This window comes from Antedon mediterranea, chromosome 7 (genome assembly GCF_964355755.1).
Source record: "Antedon mediterranea chromosome 7, ecAntMedi1.1, whole genome shotgun sequence".
In the NCBI taxonomy this organism is placed as follows: domain Eukaryota; kingdom Metazoa; phylum Echinodermata; class Crinoidea; order Comatulida; family Antedonidae; genus Antedon; species Antedon mediterranea.
Genome location: NC_092676.1, coordinates 16,570,103 through 16,595,720, shown reverse-complemented (window position 1 = coordinate 16,595,720; position 25,618 = coordinate 16,570,103). Strand labels below are relative to the sequence as shown.

At 33.1% G+C, this 25,618-nt stretch overlaps 3 protein-coding genes across 3 annotated transcripts; 1 reads left to right on the top strand and 2 right to left on the bottom strand.

The window, feature by feature from the left end:
- Positions 1–277: 277 nt before the first annotated feature.
- Positions 278–5,215, top strand: LOC140054440 (large ribosomal subunit protein bL19m-like). The gene is made up of 5 exons (XM_072099425.1): positions 278–373; positions 920–1,169; positions 1,921–2,051; positions 2,380–2,567; positions 4,571–5,215. Exons 1-5 carry the CDS (start codon positions 304–306, stop codon positions 4,811–4,813), a joined length of 882 nt encoding a protein of 293 aa, XP_071955526.1. The 5' UTR covers positions 278–303; the 3' UTR covers positions 4,814–5,215.
- A 2,955-nt stretch (positions 5,216–8,170) lies between these two features.
- On the bottom strand, positions 8,171–9,903 carry LOC140054237 (cystatin-A2-like). Its single transcript, XM_072099157.1, has 3 exons — positions 9,704–9,903; positions 8,802–8,903; positions 8,171–8,674 (listed from the first exon to the last, which is right to left on the bottom strand). Exons 1-3 carry the CDS (start codon positions 9,797–9,799, stop codon positions 8,558–8,560), a joined length of 315 nt encoding a protein of 104 aa, XP_071955258.1. The 5' UTR covers positions 9,800–9,903; the 3' UTR covers positions 8,171–8,557.
- A 553-nt stretch (positions 9,904–10,456) lies between these two features.
- LOC140054199 (bcl-2 homologous antagonist/killer-like) lies at positions 10,457–19,030 on the bottom strand. Its single transcript, XM_072099103.1, has 5 exons — positions 18,841–19,030; positions 18,077–18,317; positions 17,600–17,743; positions 16,168–16,345; positions 10,457–13,466 (listed from the first exon to the last, which is right to left on the bottom strand). Exons 2-5 carry the CDS (start codon positions 18,262–18,264, stop codon positions 13,359–13,361), a joined length of 618 nt encoding a protein of 205 aa, XP_071955204.1. The 5' UTR covers positions 18,265–18,317; positions 18,841–19,030; the 3' UTR covers positions 10,457–13,358.
- Between the last annotated feature and the right edge of the window lie 6,588 nt (positions 19,031–25,618).

Genomic DNA, 25,618 nt, shown 5'->3' with positions numbered 1-25,618 from the left:
GCAGCAACAACTTCTTACTTGCAACCACATGGTCGTTACCAATATAAAACAGGAAAAAAGCGAAAGTTTGTATTTTATCAATTGATAGCAAACTATATTTAAACTGAAATCATCAACTGAATTATTGCAATATTTATATTATATATATATATATATTAAGCATAACGCTTAAAAAAAAAAAATTTAATTTGATATACAGCATTCACAAACGAATAATTGTTTAACCCGGCCCTGGCCTAAAATGAAATCTTCCATAAAGGGTAAGAGGTGAGGTCAGGTCACACTCATTTTATAAAAAAGAAAATGGCGATCCCCATGTCTCCGGCGTTAATTGTACGAACTTTATTGAGATCCATCAGACGACAGCCTTCAGGTAAGATATAACATACTCTATTTTGTAAATATCTGATTCAGAACCTAATAAAGTTGTTTAGAATTTCTAAACAACCTAGCTAGGTAGGCCTACTAGAGGCTAGCCTAGGCTAGGCCTAGCTAGGGCCTAGCTAGGCGGCGCGCCAGCTAGGCTACTAGGCTAGTTAGTTTAGAGCTAGCTAGTTAGGCCTACTTTTACTACTAGGCTAGTAGGAGGCTTACCTTGCTAGGGCCTAGGCCCTACTAGCTAGAGAGGCATAGACCCTGGGCCTAGCTAGGTCCTCTAGGAATACAGCCTCAGGCTAGGCCTCTACTAGCTAGGCTAGATAGTAGTAGGCTATAATAGCTACTAGAGGGTTTAGGCTAGGCCTAGCTAGATTTATTTGCCTACCTCCTAAATGACGTAGCTGGGTAGGCCTACAGTAGTAGGTAGGAATGCCCAGTCAATAGATAGCATGACTACAGACAGTACACTATTTGTAGGCATTATTGTGTATGTATGTTATTGTTAAAATATTTTTACAGCATTAAATGTTTAACCTTTTAGTCAATAATTGTAAACAAGTAACCCTTGCACGATGCAGTAGTTCATTAGAAAACAAGATTGTTGAAGTTGTCGGAGATGAAGAAGTTATTCAACTTCGCAAATCTGATGAATATGGAAGTGAAGAAACATTTATGAGTCCAGAATTTTTTCCTCCAATTGGAAAAAGATCCAAACTTCAAGATTACTTGGAAAGACAAGACTGTTTTAGAAGGCGATTAGTTATTGATATTCCAGAATTTTATGTTGGTAGGTTGTACTGTACTGAGGCAGTATTCAATTTATGGGCTTCTTTTTGTATATCTGTCAATTTATCAATTAATAACAAAAAAACAATTGCCAAAAAAGTATAGCATTAAAAAAATATATAATTTGAAATTTGTATTATCACCATGCATATTCAATTTACAATTTGTTAACAATTTTTTTGTTATAATAAATTTTATTTTTTTTATTTTTATTTCAACAATATTTTATGAGCATCAGCTGATCATTAGGGACCCTCAAACAATACAAACAGTAATACAAAATAAACTATAAAAACACAAAATTAACAAAGATATAAAAAATAAAAATATATATAAATATAAAAATACAGTATGCCTACAATAAAAGAAGGATATAAAGAAAAAAAATCAGAGAGAGAGAAACAGGTGTTTTTTCAAAAGAGATTTAAAGGAGGAGAAATTGTTAGAGTTACGAATGAATTAAACTTGCCCTCAAGTCTAGATTTTTATGCATTTAGAATTTTTTTCTGAAAGACAAGATTATATGTATGACATGCCATATGTGCCAAAATATTCATCTTTTTACTGATATTAATTTGAAACTCTGTCAGAACCTAGACTATAAATAAAGTTAAGAGCTGAGAAAAGTTTATTTTTTAACCTTTGACCACATTGTAATGGTAGCGCATACACAGTATGAGTAAATTGTGTATATGCACATAACCTTAACTATTCTTTTAGTAGTTGTTTCATTTAAATGTCTTATTTTTCAGGTAGTATACTAGCTGTCACTACAGCTGACCCATATGCACTGGGTAAAGAAAAGAGATTTGCTGGTATCTGCATTAACAGAAAGGGTTATGGGCTAGGTCACACATTTATGCTTAGGAATGTTGTCGATGGGTTAGGTAAGGCAATATGAAAACTTTTTTCACAAATCCATCTTTCAGAATACAATAGAACACCTTTTAAGAGGGTCTTTATTGTGTGCTCAAGGTGTCCCCTGGAAAGGTGTTGAGCGTAATGTTAAAACATATTGCCCCTTCATTCATCACAGAATGTGTCCCCTTAATATGGTTGTTTCCTAAAAAGAGGTGTCCCAAAGGAGGTGTAGCAATGCTGTCATATCTTCCAATGAATTCTACAAACCACACATATTAACATTCAAGGCAATGGAAAAGGATATTTGTGTAGTAGTAGAAATGACTTAATATTCATCTGTACTGTATATTACAGGTGTTGAAATTATATACGATATGTACAGTCCATTAGTTCGAAAAATTGAGGTCCTTAAACTTGAGAAAAGACTTGATGTTAACCTGAGGTATCTTCGAGATGCATTACCAGAATACAGCACCATAGATCCAGATATGATACCAATCAAACATGTGCCAGGCCATCCAATACCTGTAAATAATATCAAGGTAAGTACTGTATTGTTGACCCAGTTCAATTGTGTCTCTGGACACTAGAAGCTAAAATTCAGTAATATAGAGAATTTCCAGAGAATTTTTGTATAGATATATCCAAGCATGCAAGTGCAAGCTCAGCCCACTCTTTGTAAACGCATTAATTTGCTCATGCGTAAGTATTAAAGACAACTTTAGTTAGGTGTGTCGAGAACATTATTTCTATAAATGTATTGAAACATAAAACCTTTTTGTAGAATATTTAAGTTTTATACAGTACTATTATTTAAATCAAATTATAAAAAGACCAAATTCTATTGCCCAATGCTTGATTTTTTTTTTCAAACGTATTTCAGTAAAAATCCATTTTAGAGACCACATTATGAATATTAATGCCTTATAAAGACATAGAGGGCACTATATAATCATGAACATAGATCAAATACTGTTCTAGGTTTTCTGCTAGTCAGTTCTTTGGCTGAATGGTATAAGTTCAAGTTCAATTTAAAATTTATTGCCAAATACAAAGTAAATGAAATTTGCCTTCCAAGGTTGAAATTACAATTAAAATAACAAAAGTTAAAAACATACAATACTATACAATGGATAAGATAATATATTATACAAATAATGAATGTTTATGAGTGCAATGGTACAAATAATGGCACGAGGTGAATGATGAAAGGTTATATCAACGAGGCAAAGCCGAGTTGATATAACCTTTCATCATTCACCAAGTGCCATTATTTGTACCATTACACGAATACAAAACATTTATTATTTGTTTTATATAACATCTAAATAACAAACAAAAATGTTTCAAAAAGTACTATTTAACGATCGTTGAATAGTGCGTACTATTGCACGCCATGTGACCCACATTCGTCCAATCAAATGACAGGAATTTATATAGGTGTTATATAAAAGAAAATATGCTATGTATAAAACATGGTAACAATATAAATATATAAAAACACTATATATAGCTTGTAAAACTGGAGCCATTGGTTCAAAACCTATCGGATGTTATTTATTTGTTGACAGAGATTATTTGAAGGGTTAGGTTCAGTTATATTCCAGAAAAAGGTCAGGTTATATTTAAGAAAAAGGTCAGCTACCTTGCAATTTCTCTGATTTTAGGAAAAAAATACACAGCTTGGCTTTCCATTATTGTTTTATTTTTTAATAGATTGAAGATATAATCCATTAAAATTCAGATTCAATTTAAAATTTGGGACAGCCCAATGGTATGGGAAAGTTGATATCAAAATAGAAAGTATCATGCCATATTATTACACATTCGCTTGTATTCTTACCATTTGATTGGTACTGTAGCTTCCGGCCTAGTCTTGAACGATGATTCAAGGTCAATTAATTGTGTAAAAGTTTAGTTTAAAATAGTTGGTGTGTTATAAAACTAATAATGAATGTTTTATATTTGTGCAGTGAAACAAAATGAGGGAGTGATTGAGCGGTTAAGACAGTGGAACATTAATTATGGTAGCCATAACATTTAGCAAGGGTCCGATGCTCACTTGGTTCTGGTGGTAGATCGAGTCTTCTCCGATAGGACTATAAACCACAGGTCCAGTGTATACATCTAGCTCATGTGCACTTGAAAATCTTTTGAGAAGAGTAGGGGGTTACCCCAGTGTACTAGTCCACACACACACAGCCACTATCGCACACCAGGGACTAAACCGGTACCCACACCAACTCCTTTAGGAGCATGGTGTAGAGGTGGTTGGACACCTAGTTGGTACAGTACTAAAAACAAAAACCAACTACAAGGGCCATCCAGAAAAAACCCTGCCAGCCTGGAGAGGAGATAGGCACCACTTGAAGATATGGCTTAAGCCTGTATATCGCATCATGATGAGTACTACTACTGTATTTCATCTGCTACGCCCCTATGATCCTCAAGGTCATTGGACAACTTGAACTAGTTTAATTTATAGTGAAAAATGAAATGTTATATTTTCACCTCAAGAAATTATTTGTATATCTTTTGTTTGCAGGTGAAATTAAAGCCAAGACCTTATTCAAAACGGTGGGAAAGAATGGATATGCAAGGAATTGATTACTCTGATATGCCAGAAGAAAAAATGGAGGAGGGGAAGGAATGGCATATGAAGGATCACACCAGGTACGACTTGCTGCAACTTTGGGAACTTCCTGAGGATTATAGAAACCAGATTGAAAGAGAAATTGAAGAGCATGAACGAGAAAAAAAGAAAAGATTAAACGAAAGTGGCGTATGAAATTGAGAAAGTACTTTTACCTTGATTCTTATGTTTGTTCTGTGCAAATTAGCCAACATTGAAATAAAAATGCATTCAGTGAATTAACAAAAACAAAATATGGATTTCTTTGCTAGAAACTTACTTTAAAATGGATATTTCTCCATTGTACATTGTTTTTTTATGAGGAGGTTGAGTATGCAGGATTTAACTTGAACGTGTTTAAGAAGAACATTTCTAAACCATATATTCGTCTACCTACTCAAACTGTAAATTGACATACAGCAAGACGACAAGCTGACCTTTGAGGTTAACCTTTAACATGACCTAAAATGTTGATCACTGACCACTATTGACACATTATTATGAATTAGCTTTAATGAAGTTATACTGAAAATAAAACAAACACAAATGTAAATGTTTTAAATGATCTACTGTACTCTCATTGTGTATACAGGACATATGTTTATATTTATTACAGTACAAACAATGGCTGCAACTACCTACTTGCACTTTGAACTTTGACCTAGTCTTCTTGCGTCGCGTCTCGGTAACCATCGGTTCTTCTTTATTCTAATGATGGTGTCATAAAAATGTAAACGGTAGTCCGTGAGAAAGAGCAAGAACATGTAAAAATGTATGTTAAAATTTTAGATCAAATCAGGCTCGGATAAGGGAGGTACGCTTTCTTGTTGATAATGATGATAATTTTTTACTCTTAATTGGGCTTCTTTTCAGGGGTGGCGCCAGGATCTTCCCGACGCGGGGGCTACATTCCCCGACGAGGGGGCTATGCGAGCGAAGCGAGCATCACTAGGCTGGGGGCCAGAGGGCCGCCAAGGGCCCCCGGTGGGGGTCCAGGGGGCGAAGCCCCCGGAAGCAACGCGTTCTAGCGTTATTTGAGGTCATTTTAATCAGATTTAGGGTAGCCATTTTTTCCATTTTTTATAATGCATAAATAAAATACTGCGTGCAAAAAAACGATGCGCGATGACTGTTTCAATCCATATTTTTCAATTTAAAAAATAAAAGTTCAAAGAAAATTTAGAAAAATAGAGTTGGAGGTCCCGGAAATTGGACTTAATATACTTCAAAACATGAAACAAAATAGTCCCTATCATGGTTGTGACTGAGCTAAGAAATTTTTGAAAAATAGAGATGTTAGGTCGCGGAAAATGCACTTCTTGTACTTCGAAATATGACCAGCTTTATTGTTGGGGCTGAGCTAAGAAACTGTTTAAAACTAGAGCTGCAGGTCTTCAAAAAATTGCATTTTATACTTTGGAAACATCAGGCCTAGAGGCTTAAAAAACGCAAGCGTAGAGCTTTTTCAGTCGGGGAAATAAGTTTATTCCTCCCAAGTGTATGCGTGCGTACTATCTGGACTTCCGAGTGGTGAGAAATTCATGACATACAGGACATTGAAAATGTAATAACTTAGCTATAATAAGAAAATGGCATGTTTTTTTGTTTAGTAATGGATGAAAAATTTATTTTAGGTGCCCCACGGTACAGAAGGTTACTTGTAAATTAAAAAATTGGTGAACATACGAACAATTAACATAATTCGTTTTTGCTGTAGTGTAGCGTACGTCAACGCAGTACACGACGTAACCGTCAGTAAACTTCGCCTGGAAAATAACTACAGTACACATTTTGGTCCCTGGATGGAACATGATATTACGCGTCTCGACCCAACGTTGAACGATTCGTACAAAGGGATACCGCCAGACAAGTGCGAACCTAGCTATTGTTTAGTAGTAAGTTAGGTCGCTGGCAATAATGAATGCATATAAAGTGCATAATATCACTCTGACGTACTCTCACGGTCAATGAAACGTCGCGGTTTTCTAGGCGCTGAAGCTAGCTACGAAGTGAACGCGAACGCTTTTTACTGTATATTATATTCCCCGACAAAAAGTACCCGTGTTCCCTTCGGTAACCGTCGGTAAACTTCGCCTGGAAAATAACTACATTACACATTTTGGTCCCTGTATGGAACTTGATATCACGCGTCTCGACCCAACGTTGAACGATTCGTACAAAGCCAGACAAGTGCGTACCTAGCTAATGTTTAGTAGTAAGTTAGATCGCTGGCAATAAATGAATGCATAAAAGTGCATAATAGCCCTCTGACGTACTCTCACGGTCAATGGAACGTCGTGGTTTTCTAGGCGCTGAAGCATGAAGTGAACGCGAACGTTTTTTACTGTATATTATATTCCCCGACAAAAAGTACCCGTGTTCCCCGACGGGGGGGCTAGGCTCCCCGACGAGGGGGCTAGAGCCCCCGTAGCCCCCCCGCTGGCGCCACCACTGCTTCTTTTCAAGATGTTACCTGCCAATTTTACATATTTGTGATCAAACTACCCTTTTAAACTATAAACTCGATCACACGTTTCTAGCACCATAGGATCACATCTCTGCGCACATGTATTAATGTACGTGCATGTTGAGTTTGCGCGATTTTTAAAATCTAAAATTAACTTTTATCACAAATATCACCTCTACAATTATAAATTCTTGTTCTAATTTTCACGTTTCTTAATTGAAACACCAGTACTACTATGGCGTATATTCGACTGAAGCAAGTATAGCTTGTTTTTCTTTTAATCTCTAACCATTCCTAACTAATATTGTTGTTAGCAGTTTAAAGCTTAACTTGCAGGCATATGGAATGCTCATTAATGTATGCCATCATTCATTACAATATACAACGCTGACGTTTTGTACGTCCTGCCCACTTTTTATTTCATATGTGAAACTGATGGAAGACCACTAATTCGAAAATAATAATCATAATTTTTTCAAAATTTTTTATCTTTGATCGACAAAATAAACGAGATAGTTATATGAATTTCGATAGCAGCAACACGACACTATTTTAAAGCCTAATCTGACGTTGCCTAGTCTACACTGCTTCCTTGTGTCTTCACTGCAGCTCACCTATGTGACCAAATCCTAACCTTCGTTCACACTAGGATAGTACTCAACGCATTTTATTTTATCAGGGTCGGATAGCGGGGAAACGCCCCTGCTTTAGACACCTAAAAGGATCACATTATGAATTACTTATTGATATAAATGTTTACAATATAATAGGACTACTGTACACCGTTAAACAAAACAAAAAGATCCGCCCCTGGATTTTATCAACTTACAAAAGAAGGCTGTAATTAGTTTGTATCAGCTCAAGTGTGAACCAAACTTAACATCGAGTCGTTCTTCCTTTTAATATCAATTAGACGTTTTTCGATTTAGAAAAACACCTACGAGTTAATGACCCTTGGTTGTATAGGCCTAAATTGTAAAAGCCTATACCTTATTGCTCCTGCAGTGACTATTGTTGTAACAAAAGAAAACGATTATAAAATACCATTTAATTACGGTACCACTACCGTTTAATTACAGCGGCATATTTATTGTATATTTTATTCACCATACTTTTCATTTCACAATACCTTACATCTGTTTTTCAAGTTTTTTGGTACTTTTAATGTTCTATACCTTGCAAAAATAGAGGAAGTTGTATCATCATTAATTATGTTTGCGCAATTGCTAGCCCATTTTTAAGATTTAACGACCTAGATAGTATTCATACTTTATTTGCTTTATCTGTGCCTAACCCGTACTATACAATTGAAAAACCCACTCAAATTTCCCAGACAAAAAGTAGGCTTATAACATTTTTATTTAACAATGCATTCTTTCAATAGACGATTGTTCTCAAGTTGTGTCCTTGTTTAGTGCATCTATGGAAGATGTTTACTTTTTAAGTGGATCGCTTTCAGATTTCTTGTCTTCAACAATGAGTAATGATAATTGTCCATTGATTGGTTTGTATAACTCCAAATGAATAAATTCACTGTTACCAACATCAACCTAACGAAGAAATCAAATTATTATTTAATCGGCGTAAACCATGCAATACAAATAAACAATACCGTCGATAATCAACGTCGTTTTGAAGGTTGTTTAAAGCTTTCGCTAATCTGTAGGACTATCTTACCTTCACAAAATATTTATAACCATTCACTGTTTGCGTACAAAATTGTGTAGCCTGGTAAACAGAAAATGTTCTGCCTAGTTTCTCTTCAACATCCTTCTTTACCTGTAGATTAAACAACACAAATTAATACCGTCAACAGTTTTGTTTTGTCATTGTTAGGAACACAAAAACAGTTTTGACGCGAGCGATCAATGCGTTCAACCCAACATGGGGCTAATCATAATTAATAGCTCTTGCCCATAGGCCTATTGATTATCAAAACAAAACAAAAATAAAGAAAATCATATTTTTTCGAGGAATGACAACCGTTCTGAATTCAATTATTCTTGTCCTTGCCGCCGATATTATTTTATTAGGAATAGACTGTGTTCCGAGTCATTCCAAAGCTTAGGTTTGTTTTGGTTGTTGTTGGGAATAATATAGGCTAAAACCTTTTCTGAAAATGATAACATAATTGTAAGCTATAGGGCCTACAAATGTTTTTATCAAAGTTTCCTTTTGAAATACAGTGTAGTTCCTTTTTATGGGCGTGGCACAAACTTTACGGGTACATTTATTCAGGTTTTGAATGCATAGGATGATCGAATCGAATTCCATAATTTAATAAGCATTACTAATAATACGAACATTGTATACACACAATAATCATAGAAATAAATCTAATCTTTAAATAAAACTATTTTTGGAACATGTTTTAGTACTACTTTAATGTATAGAAATAGGCCTACTTATGGTAAAATGAATCACGGTCGAATTTGTCCAAAATCATTCATAGGATCGGAAACTAAGCGTTATAAAATTACAGCTATAGAATAAAACAAACCTGCAACTGCCTGCATCATTTTGTTTTACTAAGTAATAATTAATGACAAATATAATTTTTTTAAAAGAAGCATACTTACCAATTCGACATTAGATTGAATGGCTTGAGTTGCGGGTGCAGGGTCTGAAACAGCACCTAATGCAGTTCGGGTCGTCGCTTTCATTTGTGGTTCCATATTCTATTAGTATTACGTATAATCAAACTTTAATACGCGATACGAGCGGCAATAATTACTCTTGTGAATGACTGTGTAACAGCTTGTTGTCTAATATTAATAGAGAGCTTCCTGACGTACCTAGATATATACCCGACGTGACGTCACTATCACGTTCTCAACCTTGGAATTTTTGACAAAGAAATAGTAAAAAGATATAACCTACTCACTGGATTTCCCTAATCCAGTAGTGTGAATAGAAGAAAGGCGCGATTGTTTCTGGAGTATCATGTGGGCCGACTATTCCACCACGCAGTCAATCTACGTAAATCAGAGCATGAAGGTCAACATATAAACAATGATTTCAATACCGCCTCTGGATTTTTTCATTGACTTTTGACTGAGAGTTGATTTGCTGAAAAATCGTACGTTTTTGACAGTTGCTGTGGTCGCAATTAACAAAACCATGGAGTAATAATTATTACTCAATGCAAAAACTAATCATTCATTTCAACATGTAATTTTAAACCCGGAGGTACACTATTGACCAATCAGATCAATGGGTTTTAACAAGCCTATGTCGCAATTTGGGAGGTGTGCTTTATATTAACAATGAACCTTATGTCAATCACGAAGATATTACTTTGTTATGTCGAAATTTCGATATGTAAAAGTAAATATAAATTCATTATGAAACACCCAGATTCCAGGTGGGTTTTACAACTCAACTCAACACATTTATCTATTTATTGATTAAAATATTGCAAATACAACTTTAATCAAATGCAATAACTATTTCCCCCTTGTTTCCCAGGACTTCTTTAAAGTAAATCAAACGTCTAGTCTATGGACACATGAAATGCATACATTTGTCTTTATTCTGTAATTGCACATACAAATGTTAAAACATCACTTATGTTTTTATATAACATTTTTTCCCATATTAAAAATAGACAAAAACGTTTATATAAAAGTACCTTAAAAACATATAAAATTTGATATTATATTTTTAACACTTATTCATGAATGGCAATTATAACACCCTACTACAATCAACTTTGGAATTGTTTATACACTTCTCTATATGGTTATCTAAATTAAACCTTAAAATCACTCTCATTCATTAAAATAACTAACTTTTCAGTGATAATGATAAAACTGATTACTGTTTATTATATTCAATTCAAATATCAAATATAATCTCCTTACTAGATCTGAAAGATTAATATAATTAAGAAGTGATAAAATACAAAAAAATTGTATCAAAATGCCTGGTAAATTTTTGATCATGGAAGTTTGTTGTAATACAATATTGTGTGTATATATATGTGGAATGGCGTTTTTATTTGAGGAAAAAAATAATGCACTGGGCCGGGGGGTGTTTATTCTACATGATTTTCTATGTTTATTCGGAAGAGAGTATTCAAATTTTAATAAAAAAGGTAAACAAATAATTATTTATGGATCTGCCATTTCAAGTGAAAAAAAAAATTAGAGAAAATTGAAATTATCACAATTAATCAATAAAAGCTGAAACCATAATTTGTAACTTCTGATATTGTGTGATTCACAGGATCTTAATTAAAGAAAGAGTAACTGTAGCATTCCCAAGAATATAAAATGGCCAATTATGTACTAAGATTCATAAAACGGGTAACAATCCGCAATCATTTATTAGCATATAAAACCAATTATTATTTATTGCTACTGTTTCTTAAATATGAACGTTCAAAACAATGGACCAATTAATATTAAATTCATAGTAAAATATAACCAGGGAAGAGTATAGCAAGACAAAAAGGTTTTTATCAATAGAAAGACACTTGAAATCTCAACAAAAAAATAAATATTGGATAATAAAAGTCAAAAGCATTAATAAGAAGCAACGTTGGTACGCAGGAAATAAATTAGGAATGTATTTAGTAAGTTAATAACTATTAGGGAATAGATAAAAAGGTAAATAATACTGTTATTACATCAGTTAATTACAAATAAATCAACTATTATTATCAATCTTACAGTATAATACTGAACAAGAAATAAAAAGAACCATAAAGCATACATGATGCTGATAATCAAAATTAGTTACTCATTACTATTTAGGAAATTTAACAGTAAGATGGAATTAAAAAACAAAGCAAACAAAGGAACACCAAATAGCCAAAAAATTACATTTTTAAGAGTCACAGAGAAACTCTAATCCACTCAAATCACTACCTAAGAATTATGAAACACTTTGTTGGTATTTCTGATAATTTAAACTATAAATATACTTGATAGACATATCTAATTCCTAATGATTCTTGAAATATTGAATCCTATTCATTCATTCATATTTTTATTCAGAATATCAAAAGAAAAAAAAAATCATGTTTTATTCAAATTTAAGTAATTATTTGCATTTTGAGTACATACAACAGTACACTGACACTGTACAGTTTGCTTATCTTATCAGGCTATTAAAACATCATAAATGTTGTTTTCCCTCTGGTTTTCATGTCACACATAGAACGCCAGTGGGAAAATCCTGCAACCACAATGATATATATCTCATTGTTTAGAGTAATATGCCTTAAAACCTCAGGCCATGGGCTTCTTTTTTAAGTACTAATGGGTAGGCTTCTTTTCAAGGTGGGCTTCTTTTCGAGATTACTTTTGCAAACTAAAGAGAGGGGCTTCATTTTGAAATGAATGCGAACATTTTGTGAATTGCTACTACAATACGGTAATAGGATTTTTGAGACATTATCTGCCAATTTTACATACTTGTGATCAAAATACCAGATAAACGTACCGGGCCGCGGCGGTGAGAGCTGTTTAGTTAATGTTGATACGTTTTTAAGTATCTTTGTTATTTTATGCCTTAGTGTTGAGTATTACAAACACCGTTATACTCTTTATTTTGATTCATACCATGATTTATTTATTTATTTTGTGTGTATCTGAACATTTTTATATATTTTGATTCTGCTTAAGTTTGTTTGTTTTATTTTTTGTTTGTTTTATTTTTTGTTTGTAAGACTTATGTTTTGTATTTCACACTACATTCTATTATTTTTTATTATTTATTATTTTTTACATTTATTTTGATTCATTTTTAAGTTAATAATTTTATTTATTCTTGTATGCTGTATTTCACACAACATTTATTTTGTTTCATTTTAAGTTATTACTTGGATGCACCTTCATCATCAAAGTGTGCCACTGTTGTAAAAGTGAAGTTTCCAATAAATAATTATTATTTTAAACTGTAAAATGAATGTACAGTATGATATAAATTCAATCATCTGTTAGCGAGCGTACCATCTAGTATATTATAATTATCTGCATCATATATTATCTGGCAATAAATTACCTTTGATTTTCAACAAGTCTATCTCGAAAAGAAGACCATACTAATGTATCTTGAAAAGAAGCAGACCAAAGAGTGGTGGGGTGGGGGGGGGGGGGATGATTCTTTTTAAGATGAACTTAATGGACCTTCCAGCATAAAACTTGGAATGTAAAAGGATGTTTTGTTGTGACGCAACACTCCTGATGCAGCCCACATACAAAACATGTTCTTCTGTCATCGGTACGTTTATCTTCGAGATATGTACAACGCAGCAATTACCAATACAGCTAGAGCAGAAACTATGTAAAAGCCTCTACCTCCAGTGTTTCTAGTCAAGTCAGTCATTGCACTAACCTTGAAAACAAAAAGAAATATTTTTATTTAATTACAGAGTTAAAAAATAAATAATATACAGTAATATGAATGCATTATATAATAGATGAGTAACTTTTACATTACATTTTCAGGTGTCTATTTATATCATAATATTATGAACAAAAGTATACTTTAATATGTACATACTGGGGCGGATTGCTATAAGCGGTCTATAAACGGTCTTAGCGCTTAGCCGGCTATAATTCGTGACGTAGCAAGTAGTCTTTATTTATAGACCATTGCTATACCGCGGTCTAACCTGTAAACGGTCTTTAAAATTAAAGCCTGCTCGAAGGAGTCTAAAAACAGTCTTAAACCTCTATTTTTGTTGCTTTTACGTATTATTTATCGTCAAAGACAACCAATTGAACGAGTTTTAAGTGTTAAATCAAATAATAATGGTGATTTTATTCTTATATAGGCCTAGAATGGATTTTCTCGCGTAGAAATGTACGTACTGTTATGATTGTGAATTGAACAAGCGTGACGAACATTACCTTATTTGGTATTCTACGCGCAAAGTACGCCCTCAATTTGTTACTTTACGCGGTCTTATCTAAGACTGTTTTATAGCAATGGTCTAACAGGAGTGGCTTTAATAAGACCGTCTATCTGATAAAGCCGGCTTTAATCGGGGAGTTAAGACCATCAGTTAAGACTGTTTTATAGCAATCCACCCCAGTACTTTAAAGATGTATTGTCCCTTGAAACACAAAAAATGAAGGTTAAAATATTCTAAATTGGCCATATCAAAGTAATATTAAAGTTAGTCAAAAATTCGAGCCAAAAACAGCAAGTTTAAGTAATTAACAGGCATGATGCTAATTAGGATTGTTTACAACTCGTCACGTTTGAGAAGGTGTTTTCACACAGATCACGAGGAAGTTTTATGATTATTCATACAGAGTAGCCAAACAAGCGCGTTGCATTAAGAGAAATGTTTTGATTGAAAACTTTGACTTTGGAAGTCAAAGTTATTTTTTTGAAAAACGGCTGTATTTCAGTTAAATGGTTTTTTTCGACTAATTTTTGGTGAAAGTTATTATAAAGTATTATGATACTTCATTTTTTCGAAAATTTTTTTTTTCTTTATTTTAAATTAGTTAAAGGGACAATACATCTTAAATATATTATGGGTATATAATCTATATATAAATTTACGTAAGGGCAAAATTTGGTAAATCGCGCCTTACTTCTAGAATTTTTACTCGATGGTATATAAAGTTGGTTCGTACTTTCGGTACTGATTTTAACCACCTGATGTAACCCTGTTTACTAATTAAATTAAGTTAGATAATTAATTATTGACGATTAAAACGAATTTAGGTTCAACGATTTGCCCCAAATAGGGGTGTTTTCCGATCGTGGTATACACTGTCTAATGGATGTCCATCTTGAAAAATACCCGCCACAAAAATGCGAGGAGGCTTCGCATTTTCCTATCTCCTCCTACGATAATTGTTTTTAATAGCTGAAAACTGGTTGAACAGCTAGAGTACAGCATCATAATGTTGAAGACAGGCCGATTTTCTTAAAAAATACTATTTTGATAGATTTAATATATGATTATACAAATGTATTGATTTGCGATGAATGGAACATCCCAGAGTTTGGTTTAACACAAGTAGGTACATTTATGAGCCCTTGGTTTAACACATACAGTAGGTAAATATATGGGCCCTTTGAGAATAAACTTGCAATACTTTGACAATACTGTAAATATCTATTAACTATTTTTGGTCCTCATTTGAATCGAACATTTCTTACTGTGAATGTTCGTACTGTTAGATGTAATATAAAAATATATACAAATAAACTTTATTACTGAGATTGTGGTTAGGCTCTACTGTTAGATATAAACACATTATTATATACAAATAAACTTTATACTGACAGTTCCTTCTCAACGTTTGTATTAATTAATAATTACCAATAATATAAACGTCGTAGTGGTGTATCGTGACATGTACTTTAATATTTCAATCGATTATGACAGTGACAGTTTTAACAAAGTATTAAATCGCAAATGTTTGACTGTATTTAGAGGTATATTATTTATAGGCCAATAAAACATGAACAAAATATTTCGTTACTGAGTGAATAAAGAATATATTTAAAAATTGTTCCTCTTTGTACCTATCCGCTTTCCCATCCCTCAACCCTAATGTTACATAAAAACACAAATTGGGTTTCTTTAAATGAGTTCAAATCAAAAATTTGGACTCATTTTGTGATAAGTTTCTCCTTCGGAAGTAATTCCCAGGGTGCTAATTTTAGTTGACTACATAAATCATCGTGTCTTTTTATTCATTTCTGTAAACGACAATGTATTATAGTCCTGCGGTACGTACGTTTTAAATCACCAGTTTTGTTACGCTGAAATTACTGTGTATTCGAGAACCATCTGTGGGCACGACCTAGATGTTACGCGAGCGAAGCGAGCGTACCATCTAGTTATTATAATTTGTGTTTATAATAATAAATTTATTAAAGTTTGTTTATAACATATTACACTATTTTAATAATATACAAATTTGTGTCGATATTTATATTAATGGTTGTTTTATTATTTATACTGAGCTACTGTAATAAAGTAAATTTAAAAAACAATGGAAAACCAATTACCGTAATTGTAGCACTCGCAAACAGAGAGTGTAAAACTAAATAAAACAACACTTACCCAACCTCCTTGCTCAGCTATCCATTTTGAAATCCGGTGAGTTATTATAAACCTAGCAACTGTTTTTATAACTTGTTTAATCATATTTGCTGCATTCCTTGAAAAATCTATTGCAATTCGGTAACCAAACATCAACAAAGCAACTATCCTTCCCCAATTAATTCCATCTTTGAACAAACTAATAAAAGACAAGAAATACTCAATTTCAATTACCAATAATAACTAGATTTGAACTCATCACTATGGACAAGTTAGATTATCCGCCATGCAAACACCACATGCACGTCATACATTAGAGTATTGCGCACATAAAAGAGATTATGCCATTGTGACCTTAAGAAAATAAAATGTTAGTGTGCTCTCTTATTTTTATAAGTATATATAGTATACACTATATACTGTATATACTACATATAGTGAAGAATAGGTGAAAATAATGGGACCCGCCTTTCATTCAACTTTTTGACATGATGACGTCATCAAAATGAAGCACGTAGATAGCAATTTTGGAAGGGAATTATCTGAGCTACAACATATTCCGTGTTGAAGAAATTTGGATACATAGAATATGGATGCGCTCTCTTTTAAATGTTATGAACTATGACGCAAAATATGAAAATTCAACGTTTATAATTCAACTGGCAATATGATGATGTCACAACATCCGATCCACAAAATTTGTGCATTAATTCATATCTAAAATTCAACAGCTTCCTATAGCGCATATAAGAGATGCTCATTTTTAGGTTTAGCACTCCTAAGAGCCCACCCACTGACGCTTGGTAGTTGCATTTGGTTGCTCATGCTCTCAGGCCCCTTAAACTCTGGGGCCCCTCGGTATAGCAATTAAGCACCCATAGTCCTTATGCCACTGCTGTAGGCTGCTAAACACCTTAAGACATATTTCTTAAAGCCATTGATCTAAAGCCTAGATTCTCAGTAGTTTTCTAATGTGGGCCCAATTGTAACAAATACTCATACAGGCCATTTACAGGAACTAATTCCCATCATACATATGGGAAGCCTGGGTTTTAATAAATTTCATTTTATTTTTTCAAAGCAGTAGCTCTTCTCAAGCCTTATGAAATGCACTGTATGCCGAGAACCCTGGAAGTATAATACAGTATAAGGACCTTCAGTAGGCTCCATTATTTCCCTATAATTATTAACAATATTGTACAGCATCAATTTTTAATATGCGGATAATACTATTATCATCCCGATTATCATACATTGATAATAATTAACATAGATATTGTAGAATAAGAAGTAAATTATATATGGTGTCTGAACAGATCGATACCATACAAACACAGAAGAAAAAACAAAACAAGGGATATTAGGATGGTACCAGGGATAGCCCTCTAAATCTCCTACAAGAAATTTGTATCCTGAGGGGTCCCTTAATCTAGCAAAATTCAAAAGGACTTACAGTTCTGCAATACGTTCAAATGCTTCAAAGGCTGTACCAGGTCTTATATTGAGTGAATGAACTATTGGTTGAATAGTTCTGTTATACTGTGTATCAAACTCTCCAGCAACTTCAGCAAGACGTTGACCTAGTATTCTTGAATTGCTATACAATGGTGAGAACAAAAAATAGTATACAGGATAATGTAATTATATAAATCATTGATAAATGAATGATTAAATTAAATAATAAAAAGCACTATATAGTTTAAGCATGGAAATCGCACAATACCTTTTCACCAAGCCAAATGTTTGGTCGAGTGGTATAGGCTCATGCATTATTCATGATTTCTGCCTAAAAAAAGCATCTACAGTAGGATGGGTGGTGGGAATACTGGGGTAAATATTACAAGAACAAAATTTCATAGATGGAAGCCTGTTTCATCTTTTAAAAAGCAACTGAAACAAAAAACTTTAATTAATTAAATTAAAAACAAACCTTGGCGGATGTGGAGACTCAAAATCAAATAAACTGGGTGTCGCCGAAGTTACATTTTCCTCCTCATTTTGCAGGTCAATATACAATCTTTGTGACATAAACCCCTGTACAACATCTTCAGTCTGTTCAGTCTGTTCATCATTCTCAATGACCATGGTTGTAGTCGAACCCCTAGCTGGGCTAGCCATATTTGGCTCTGAAGTATTCAAATATAGCGTTATGCACTATAAATTATATCATTCTGTTGAAGAATAAACTTTGTTGTTAAAAAGGTACAGTATTGTGCTCCAACTATAAGAAGTGGGTGAAAAAAAAGAAGAAAAACGAAAATATCAATCCGCGCGCAATAAATGTTGGGATTTATAGTAATCGACTTATTTTCACATTTGTTACCGTTTAAAGACGAATTAGATCTAAAAACGTAGGGAATGGGACATTAAGATAAACAAAATTAATTGAATTACTATACTAATACTATTTAGGCCTAGCTAGGCCTACACTATTTTGTATTTATTACCAACTTATTTATTTTTAAATAAGCTCGCTCTTTTTCAACACGACCTCCATTCCTAATTAGACTAGGCTAGGCCTAGATCTCTAAGCAGGGATGGGATGGACCCGGACCTTCTTACTTGTCCTATACTACAAAAAGGTAGGTCTATCGCCTAGGCAGCTACTACTAGGCCTAGGCCTAGGTAGTAGGCTAGATGAAGCCTCTAGCTAGGCCAAGGCCCAAAAAACACAATATAAAAACTTTGGCCTACCAGCATTCACTGCCCAATGAGTTCAATTCAAGAAAAGAACTGTGAATGATTTCTTTCAATCAACTCTACTACTTGGCCGCTTGGAGTATAATTAATAATGATATAAAACAATTTACGGCAGCGGTGATCGATTAATATTTTGTTGTGAAGCCGATCACTCCGCTCCGGCCGCGCTTCACTCCGGCCGCCGTATCAGTTTAACGCGATGTTATGCACTCCGGCCGCTATTCAATTCGACTTACCTGTGCAAAAAGGGGGCCGTTAGTATGGAGCGCCCATATCTACGTTTTCTATACTGTTCAGAATAATATAACAAATTCTTGGTGACCAAAAGAATTTTAAAGAAAAAAGAATTTAAGCCTAAATGGAACTAGTTGAATATTTATTAGCAACAATTTTACTTTTTTCATTAACATTCAAAGAAGTTGGAACTGCTTTTTCTTTCAAACTAAACTTAACTTAACTTTTTCCTTTCAAATAATCAAATACCCGTTTAATGCTTGAATATTTAATTTCTTTCTATGTACATTTTATAGCTTTACATTAACATTAAAAATTAGTTAAAAACCTTATTTTTATAACACTTATCTTGCCATTACCCATACTTATTACAGTCCAATTTACAATGATTTTATATTTTAATTTATATATGATAAAAATGATATGACATAATTATAGGGTACATTGCAATCAATTACATTAATTAATCACATACAATTAATATACTCTAGCCTATTACATTAGATAAAACACATGAATTATTTTGTTTTAGCATTAGACCTGATTTAAAACACTTGCGATGTTGTTGTGATCCTGAAAGAGAAAAAATATACTGTATTTTACAAATGTTTATTTTGATTCTCTACAAAAAAACGTGTCAAAAAAAAAGATTCATTGGGCGCACCATAGCTGCGGCCGGAATGAATCGCGGCCGGATTGAAGCGCGGCCGGAGTGAAATCAGTAAAAATACATTTAAAAATAAAAAAGCAAGCAAAAACAACAAAGATATGACCAGCAATTAATGTACCTGTGTTATCTGTACCTTTAAATGCGTACCATCCAATCAGTGCTGCTGATATTTGTTTTCCAAGTCGGTAATAGCATTCCCATATAGGTATTTTTCCCCTCTTTTCCTACAAAATGTGGAGAATAGCTTCCTGTTAAAAGGATAAAGACATCAGTATCTACAGAAAATATGTCAACATTGGCACTTTGGGTCTTTGTTCATACAATCAAAGGCATTCAATAAGACCAGTTGGTCCCCTTCTTCCAATGTGTGTTGTCCGTGTGTCATCTCTGGCATCATGATAATTTCTGAGAGATTGCACTGTTTGCCATCATGGACGTGTGATGTTTTACTAGGACCTTCTTCGTGTTGTTCTTGAAGTGATTAAGTATCTTCTCTGACAGGTATTTTGTAAGTTCAGCTTTGGTCTCTATGTGCGATAAAAATGTCTTAATGTTCTTAATCTCAGTGTTGTCATTGACATGGTAGTAAATGGTAGTTATTTTCTGTGTTCTCTTAGCTTGTGTAGATTCTTTTAAAGATCCTGATAGATATTGATCAAATAAAAGACGAACTTCATCATAATGGTTCGCTTATACCAACAATCAGGTTAACAAATTCAGATGCAAAGTCAGAAGAATTGAACTTATCAGACACCTTCTTTACATTATTATACAAGTAAATGTATATGTACTAATAATAAGTATGATTTCCCAGCAAACACTGTTTAAATCGGTTTAAAAAACACTTACCATTTAAACTCATGAAATCTAATCTGCTTGAACTTTCAGCCAATCACAGGCTAGGATTATGTATGGAGATAATGAGTGGCGTTTGTTTATTTTAAAACCTTAGTTTCCAAGCTTAAGTGAATATTTTAAAGCATCAATAATTGAAAAATCAATAATGTGTTACAAATATGGATGTTCTGAGCAATCTGTCGAAAAAATGTTATCTATAACCAACATGTTGTATCACACAGGTTATGGTCAAAGGTCAGATATGGTTTTTCCGGCCATCTTGAAACAAACCTTTGCATTAAAGCAAATAGAAACATGTATTTTCTGAACAATTTGGGATAAATATCAACTCTTTCTGACCAATAGTTATTGAGATATGATAAGATCAGGTCAAAGGTCAAAAATAGTATTTCCGGTCATTTTAGGGAAAAATGTTTCATTATAGTGAATAGAATTATGTACCTTGCGAACATTTTAAGACTAAAACCAAGTCTCTGCAATTAGTGGTTGCCGAGATATAAGTACTTGATAGCATAGGCGGCCATTTTGAAAAAGCGCCCCCAGCGAATGAAAAACGCGTTTAGAATTTGGACAACAAGTTGGAAGTTGTTTCTTGTGATGTCCTTGATCACTTAAAAATGAAAAATCAAACTTGGCTAAATATATGAAGTAAAGTTAATATAGTGACAATGCTGCCTGACGAACATAATTTCCAAAGTTTACCAAAATCGGACGTCAGGAAGTGTGTTAATTAGCATAAATTCAAAAATGGCCGCTATTTACTATATCATTTTGAAGCCATATATCTCCTTAATGGTGGTTTTAGATCACCAAAGTGCATTGCGAATAGATTATATAAATGTGACATTAAACTTCCCAATTAGCACATTTAAATTACCATATGACGTAAATATGACGTCGAGGTAGACAACACAATTGGTTATAAGACGGTGCTGACGTCACGATGGTAGGTAACGCTAGCGCCAGAGCCATATATAGAGTTCTAGGGGAAATACGTCAGGGTCGTATTTTTTTCCTATTAGGTTGAGGCAGAAACTATAGAGGGCGTGCATATATCATGAATATTCATGATTCATGCCCGAGCTCCTGAGGTCATACTTGCACGTTCGCAGTGCAGATCGAAGTTACTGTACTCTTTTTCTCTAGATGTTGTTGTTAAAGACATTAGACCTGCTATATCTGACGTTTTGTATTAAAAGTTTATTCAAAATCTAAATCACATTAAAAAATACTGAATTATAGTAATGTTTACATTGTTTAAACAGTTTGATTAAACTACAATTAAAAAAAACAAGGCCAACAGCCATTAAGTCGCGTGCTACAATGCATAGTGATACCGGACCGACAGACAGACCGACAGACCGACAGACAGACCGACCGACCGACATAGTGAACTATACTGACCGAAATTACTGAACATGTTTAAAAATGTTGAAATGTTTAAAAACATTTATATTTTTTTAATTTACACGTGCATAGCCTGTCACTTTTGACGTGCTCGTATAACGTAATTTCGAGTTGAAAAGTAAGTCAAGAAAACAGAAATCGGGCAAAAAGAGTTCGCAATAACATTTAATGCGCAGTGCGCACGTAAAAATATGCGCACTCATGGCAATTTTGTAAACGCTTAAAATTGCCTGAAACGTACTCTTATTTCATCGAAAATAAATTTTGAAAATTTTAAGCGCGCGTACGCATGCGTAACATGCGCTACGCACGTAATTGTATTGCCATATGATGATTAATGCCCTGAAATTTATGAGTACCAAATTTTATTTAATTGTGATTCATGGTTGTGAAGATATGATTACAAACGTGATTTCGTTAAATCGTGCGTAGACCGCGTAATTTTTTATTGCGCACCGTGAAAACATAACCACATCGATTCCTGGCCATAAGGAATATTCTGTGAAAAATTGACTTAGCTAGATTAAACTGATATCCAGATAAGGTCAGAAAGCGATAAAACGCATAGTGATACCGGACCGACAGACAGACAGACAGACAGACAGACCGACAGACAGACCGACAGACAGACAGACCGACCAACCGACCGACATAGTGAACTATAGAGTCGCTTCCACGCGACTAAAAATCAAAGACGAATAAAATACACAATAATTATTATGTTCTTCGAGGCTAGGTCCTAGGCCTAGTATATTTTGTTCTGTTAATAATAATGATAAAAATAAACTTAAAATTGAATATTGCAAAAAACATCAAACTGAGTTCAGCACTTCACTTCACCATTCCCCTATTTCAACATCCTGGATCCTCAAATAATCCATGCCAGCAGCACGTCTCATCCATTTTTTTTTTCATTATATTGTTTTTTATTTAAAAAAAAAAATTAATAATGAAGAGAAATAACTCTTATTTTGAATCTATATATAAATTTACGTAAGGGCAACATTCAGAAAATCGCACGTTACTTCAAGAATGTTTACTCGATTGTATATAAAGTTTGTCCATACGTTTTTTTTAGAAATAAGGCAACATACAGGCAGTGTACAATAAAAAATGTTTTTTCTGTATTCTAAGTTTATTCAAAATATAATCACATTACAAAATACTGAATTATTAATTTTTACATGGTTTAGAAAGTTTGATTAAACTACAATTTAAAAAATAGCAAAGATGAATACACAATAATTATAATTTATTATTATAATAATTATTGATTGATGATGATATAATCGAAGTTATTATTATGTTAAAGTGATGTACTTTTTCATTTCAGCAGCATATATGGTCAGAATATCAAACATTTGTATGCCTATAATAAAAGACATAAATAGTTGCAATACTATAATAATGTTTAAGTAAGTACTGTATAATGCAAGTAACTTCAATTTTAGTAATGCTGAGTCAAATTTCCATGTTGTATGGTGGGACACATTACTGCCGTTATGTTTAAATATTTTATTGCAATTTTTTTTTAAAAAGATATGAAGGATTGTTTTACTAAAGTTATGTTTATACCAGATATAATCAATTATTATACTCACTTATAAAAACTGATATTAAATGTTTTAAAGATAAAGGCTAATGAATGCTTTAAAAATATAACAATTAAATTATGAAATATTTATTTTTAGTGGAGATTCTTTGTACTTTGCTTAATGTAATGTTTATAATAAATGGAAATAAATAAAGAAAGAAATATCTACTTTTAATTTCTTAGCAACGCAAATGAATAGAACATTTCAAATCAAAATGTTGTTAAAATAAATTGTCATGTATTGTCTGTAAGTTTTTTCTACTACGGTATTGATAATAATCAGTTTGTCTGTCTGGAAATGTTTTACTATACTCTAGGCTTCTTTTCGAGATTACTTTTGCAAACAACAAGCTTCCTTTCGAAATGGCCTTCTTTTTGGGATTATACTGAAAAGTTGTATAAATTTAAAAATCTCCTAAAAGATATAGTGGGTTATTTGTAAAGTAGTTTTCTTCAGCTTAACTTTCATTGTAGGTTTAGGCTTAACTGTCAATTGTAGATCTGTTTAATATGAACTTAGGCCTAATGCTTTTAAAATAAGGTACATTATTTTTTTATTCTGCAGATAAATATAATTTTTTGTTGAAAGGATTAAAGAATTTACAATACTCGGTAAGCCTTTGTTCCCAAATCTAATAATTTCATTGTTTAGATTAATTAAATTTCCTGTCACTTTAAAAAGACGGTGTTCAACAAATATCAATAAAGGACGGCACATGTTACAATGCAATACACAAACATATGAAGTAAATTGTCTTTCCCCTTTTAGTCGCGTGCAACGCGACTCTACAGCTCACTATGTTGGTCGGTCGGTAAACACTAACTTGTATATGGCCTTGTCTTGATATCAGTTTCATCTAGCTAAGTCACTGCGCGTTAAATGTTAATATGGACTCTTTTTGCAAGATTTCTGTTTTACAACCTTTCTTTAATAATATCATCATATTTGATTCACTTTTCAACTCGAAATGTTCAGCAATTCGGTCGGTTGGTCGGTAAACACTAACTTGAGCACGCGACTGCAGCCATCTATATGGCCTTGTTTACAAAAAGAACACAAGTCGGATTCAGTTCATCCGATCCTGAACAACCTTTCATTTGTAAAAATAATTTTGTGTAAGTATTTAAATTGGAAAGATTTTACTTTGCCATCAATGTGTAACTTATGAAGTTAAAAAAAAGTTTTTTAAATCAAAATTTCCCTTGTTTGAGCATTTCAAATTTACTCCATTGATGTCGTTTGTAACATTTGCTACAATAGTGGGAAATGCTTTATTAAATGTTCTTTTAATTTTAAATACAGTTTCATGACAATAAATATCAGCTTTATTAAGCATTTTTTGGTTTTCATTGAGAATTACCTTCCAGTTTATTGGGATAGAATCGCATCATACAAAATAAAGTCTATTTTAATTCCATACTTTGTTTCACGCTGCAAAGAGGAAAGATCCTTTGGAATTAGTTATAGGCCTATCTTTAATATTACGGAGACCTGCATTCTACCACAAGTTTTGGATATTAAAGGTTCTCTTAACGAAATAATTCCAAAGTACCTGACTACATATTTCATTTGCAGTACCTGGATTAGGTAAATAAGGGTATGCACTCCAGGCTAGCAGCACATCTCTATAAAATTCGGATAATTTTGTAAGTCAAGAGATTTAAAAAAAAAAATTACAAGTGACTATGTTTTTATTACCAATGGCCTCTAACTCTGTGGTTAAAAAAACTTTCCAATTTGCATCCCCATCATCCAGGTACCGTTTTATCCAACAACATTTGTAACTCGAAATAATATGGCATTTTAAACCACCCTTGTCTAATTCATTACACAATATTTTTCCTTTTAGTTTGGGAGGTTTTACATCCAAAAGAAAATCAAAGAACATATTTTGTACTTTGCTAATTATATTCTACATCAGGTGTTGGTAAATTAAATTAAAAATTATATTGGTAATACCAAAGACTTAATTATTAATACTTTTCCAATCAAAGATAAACCTTTTAGT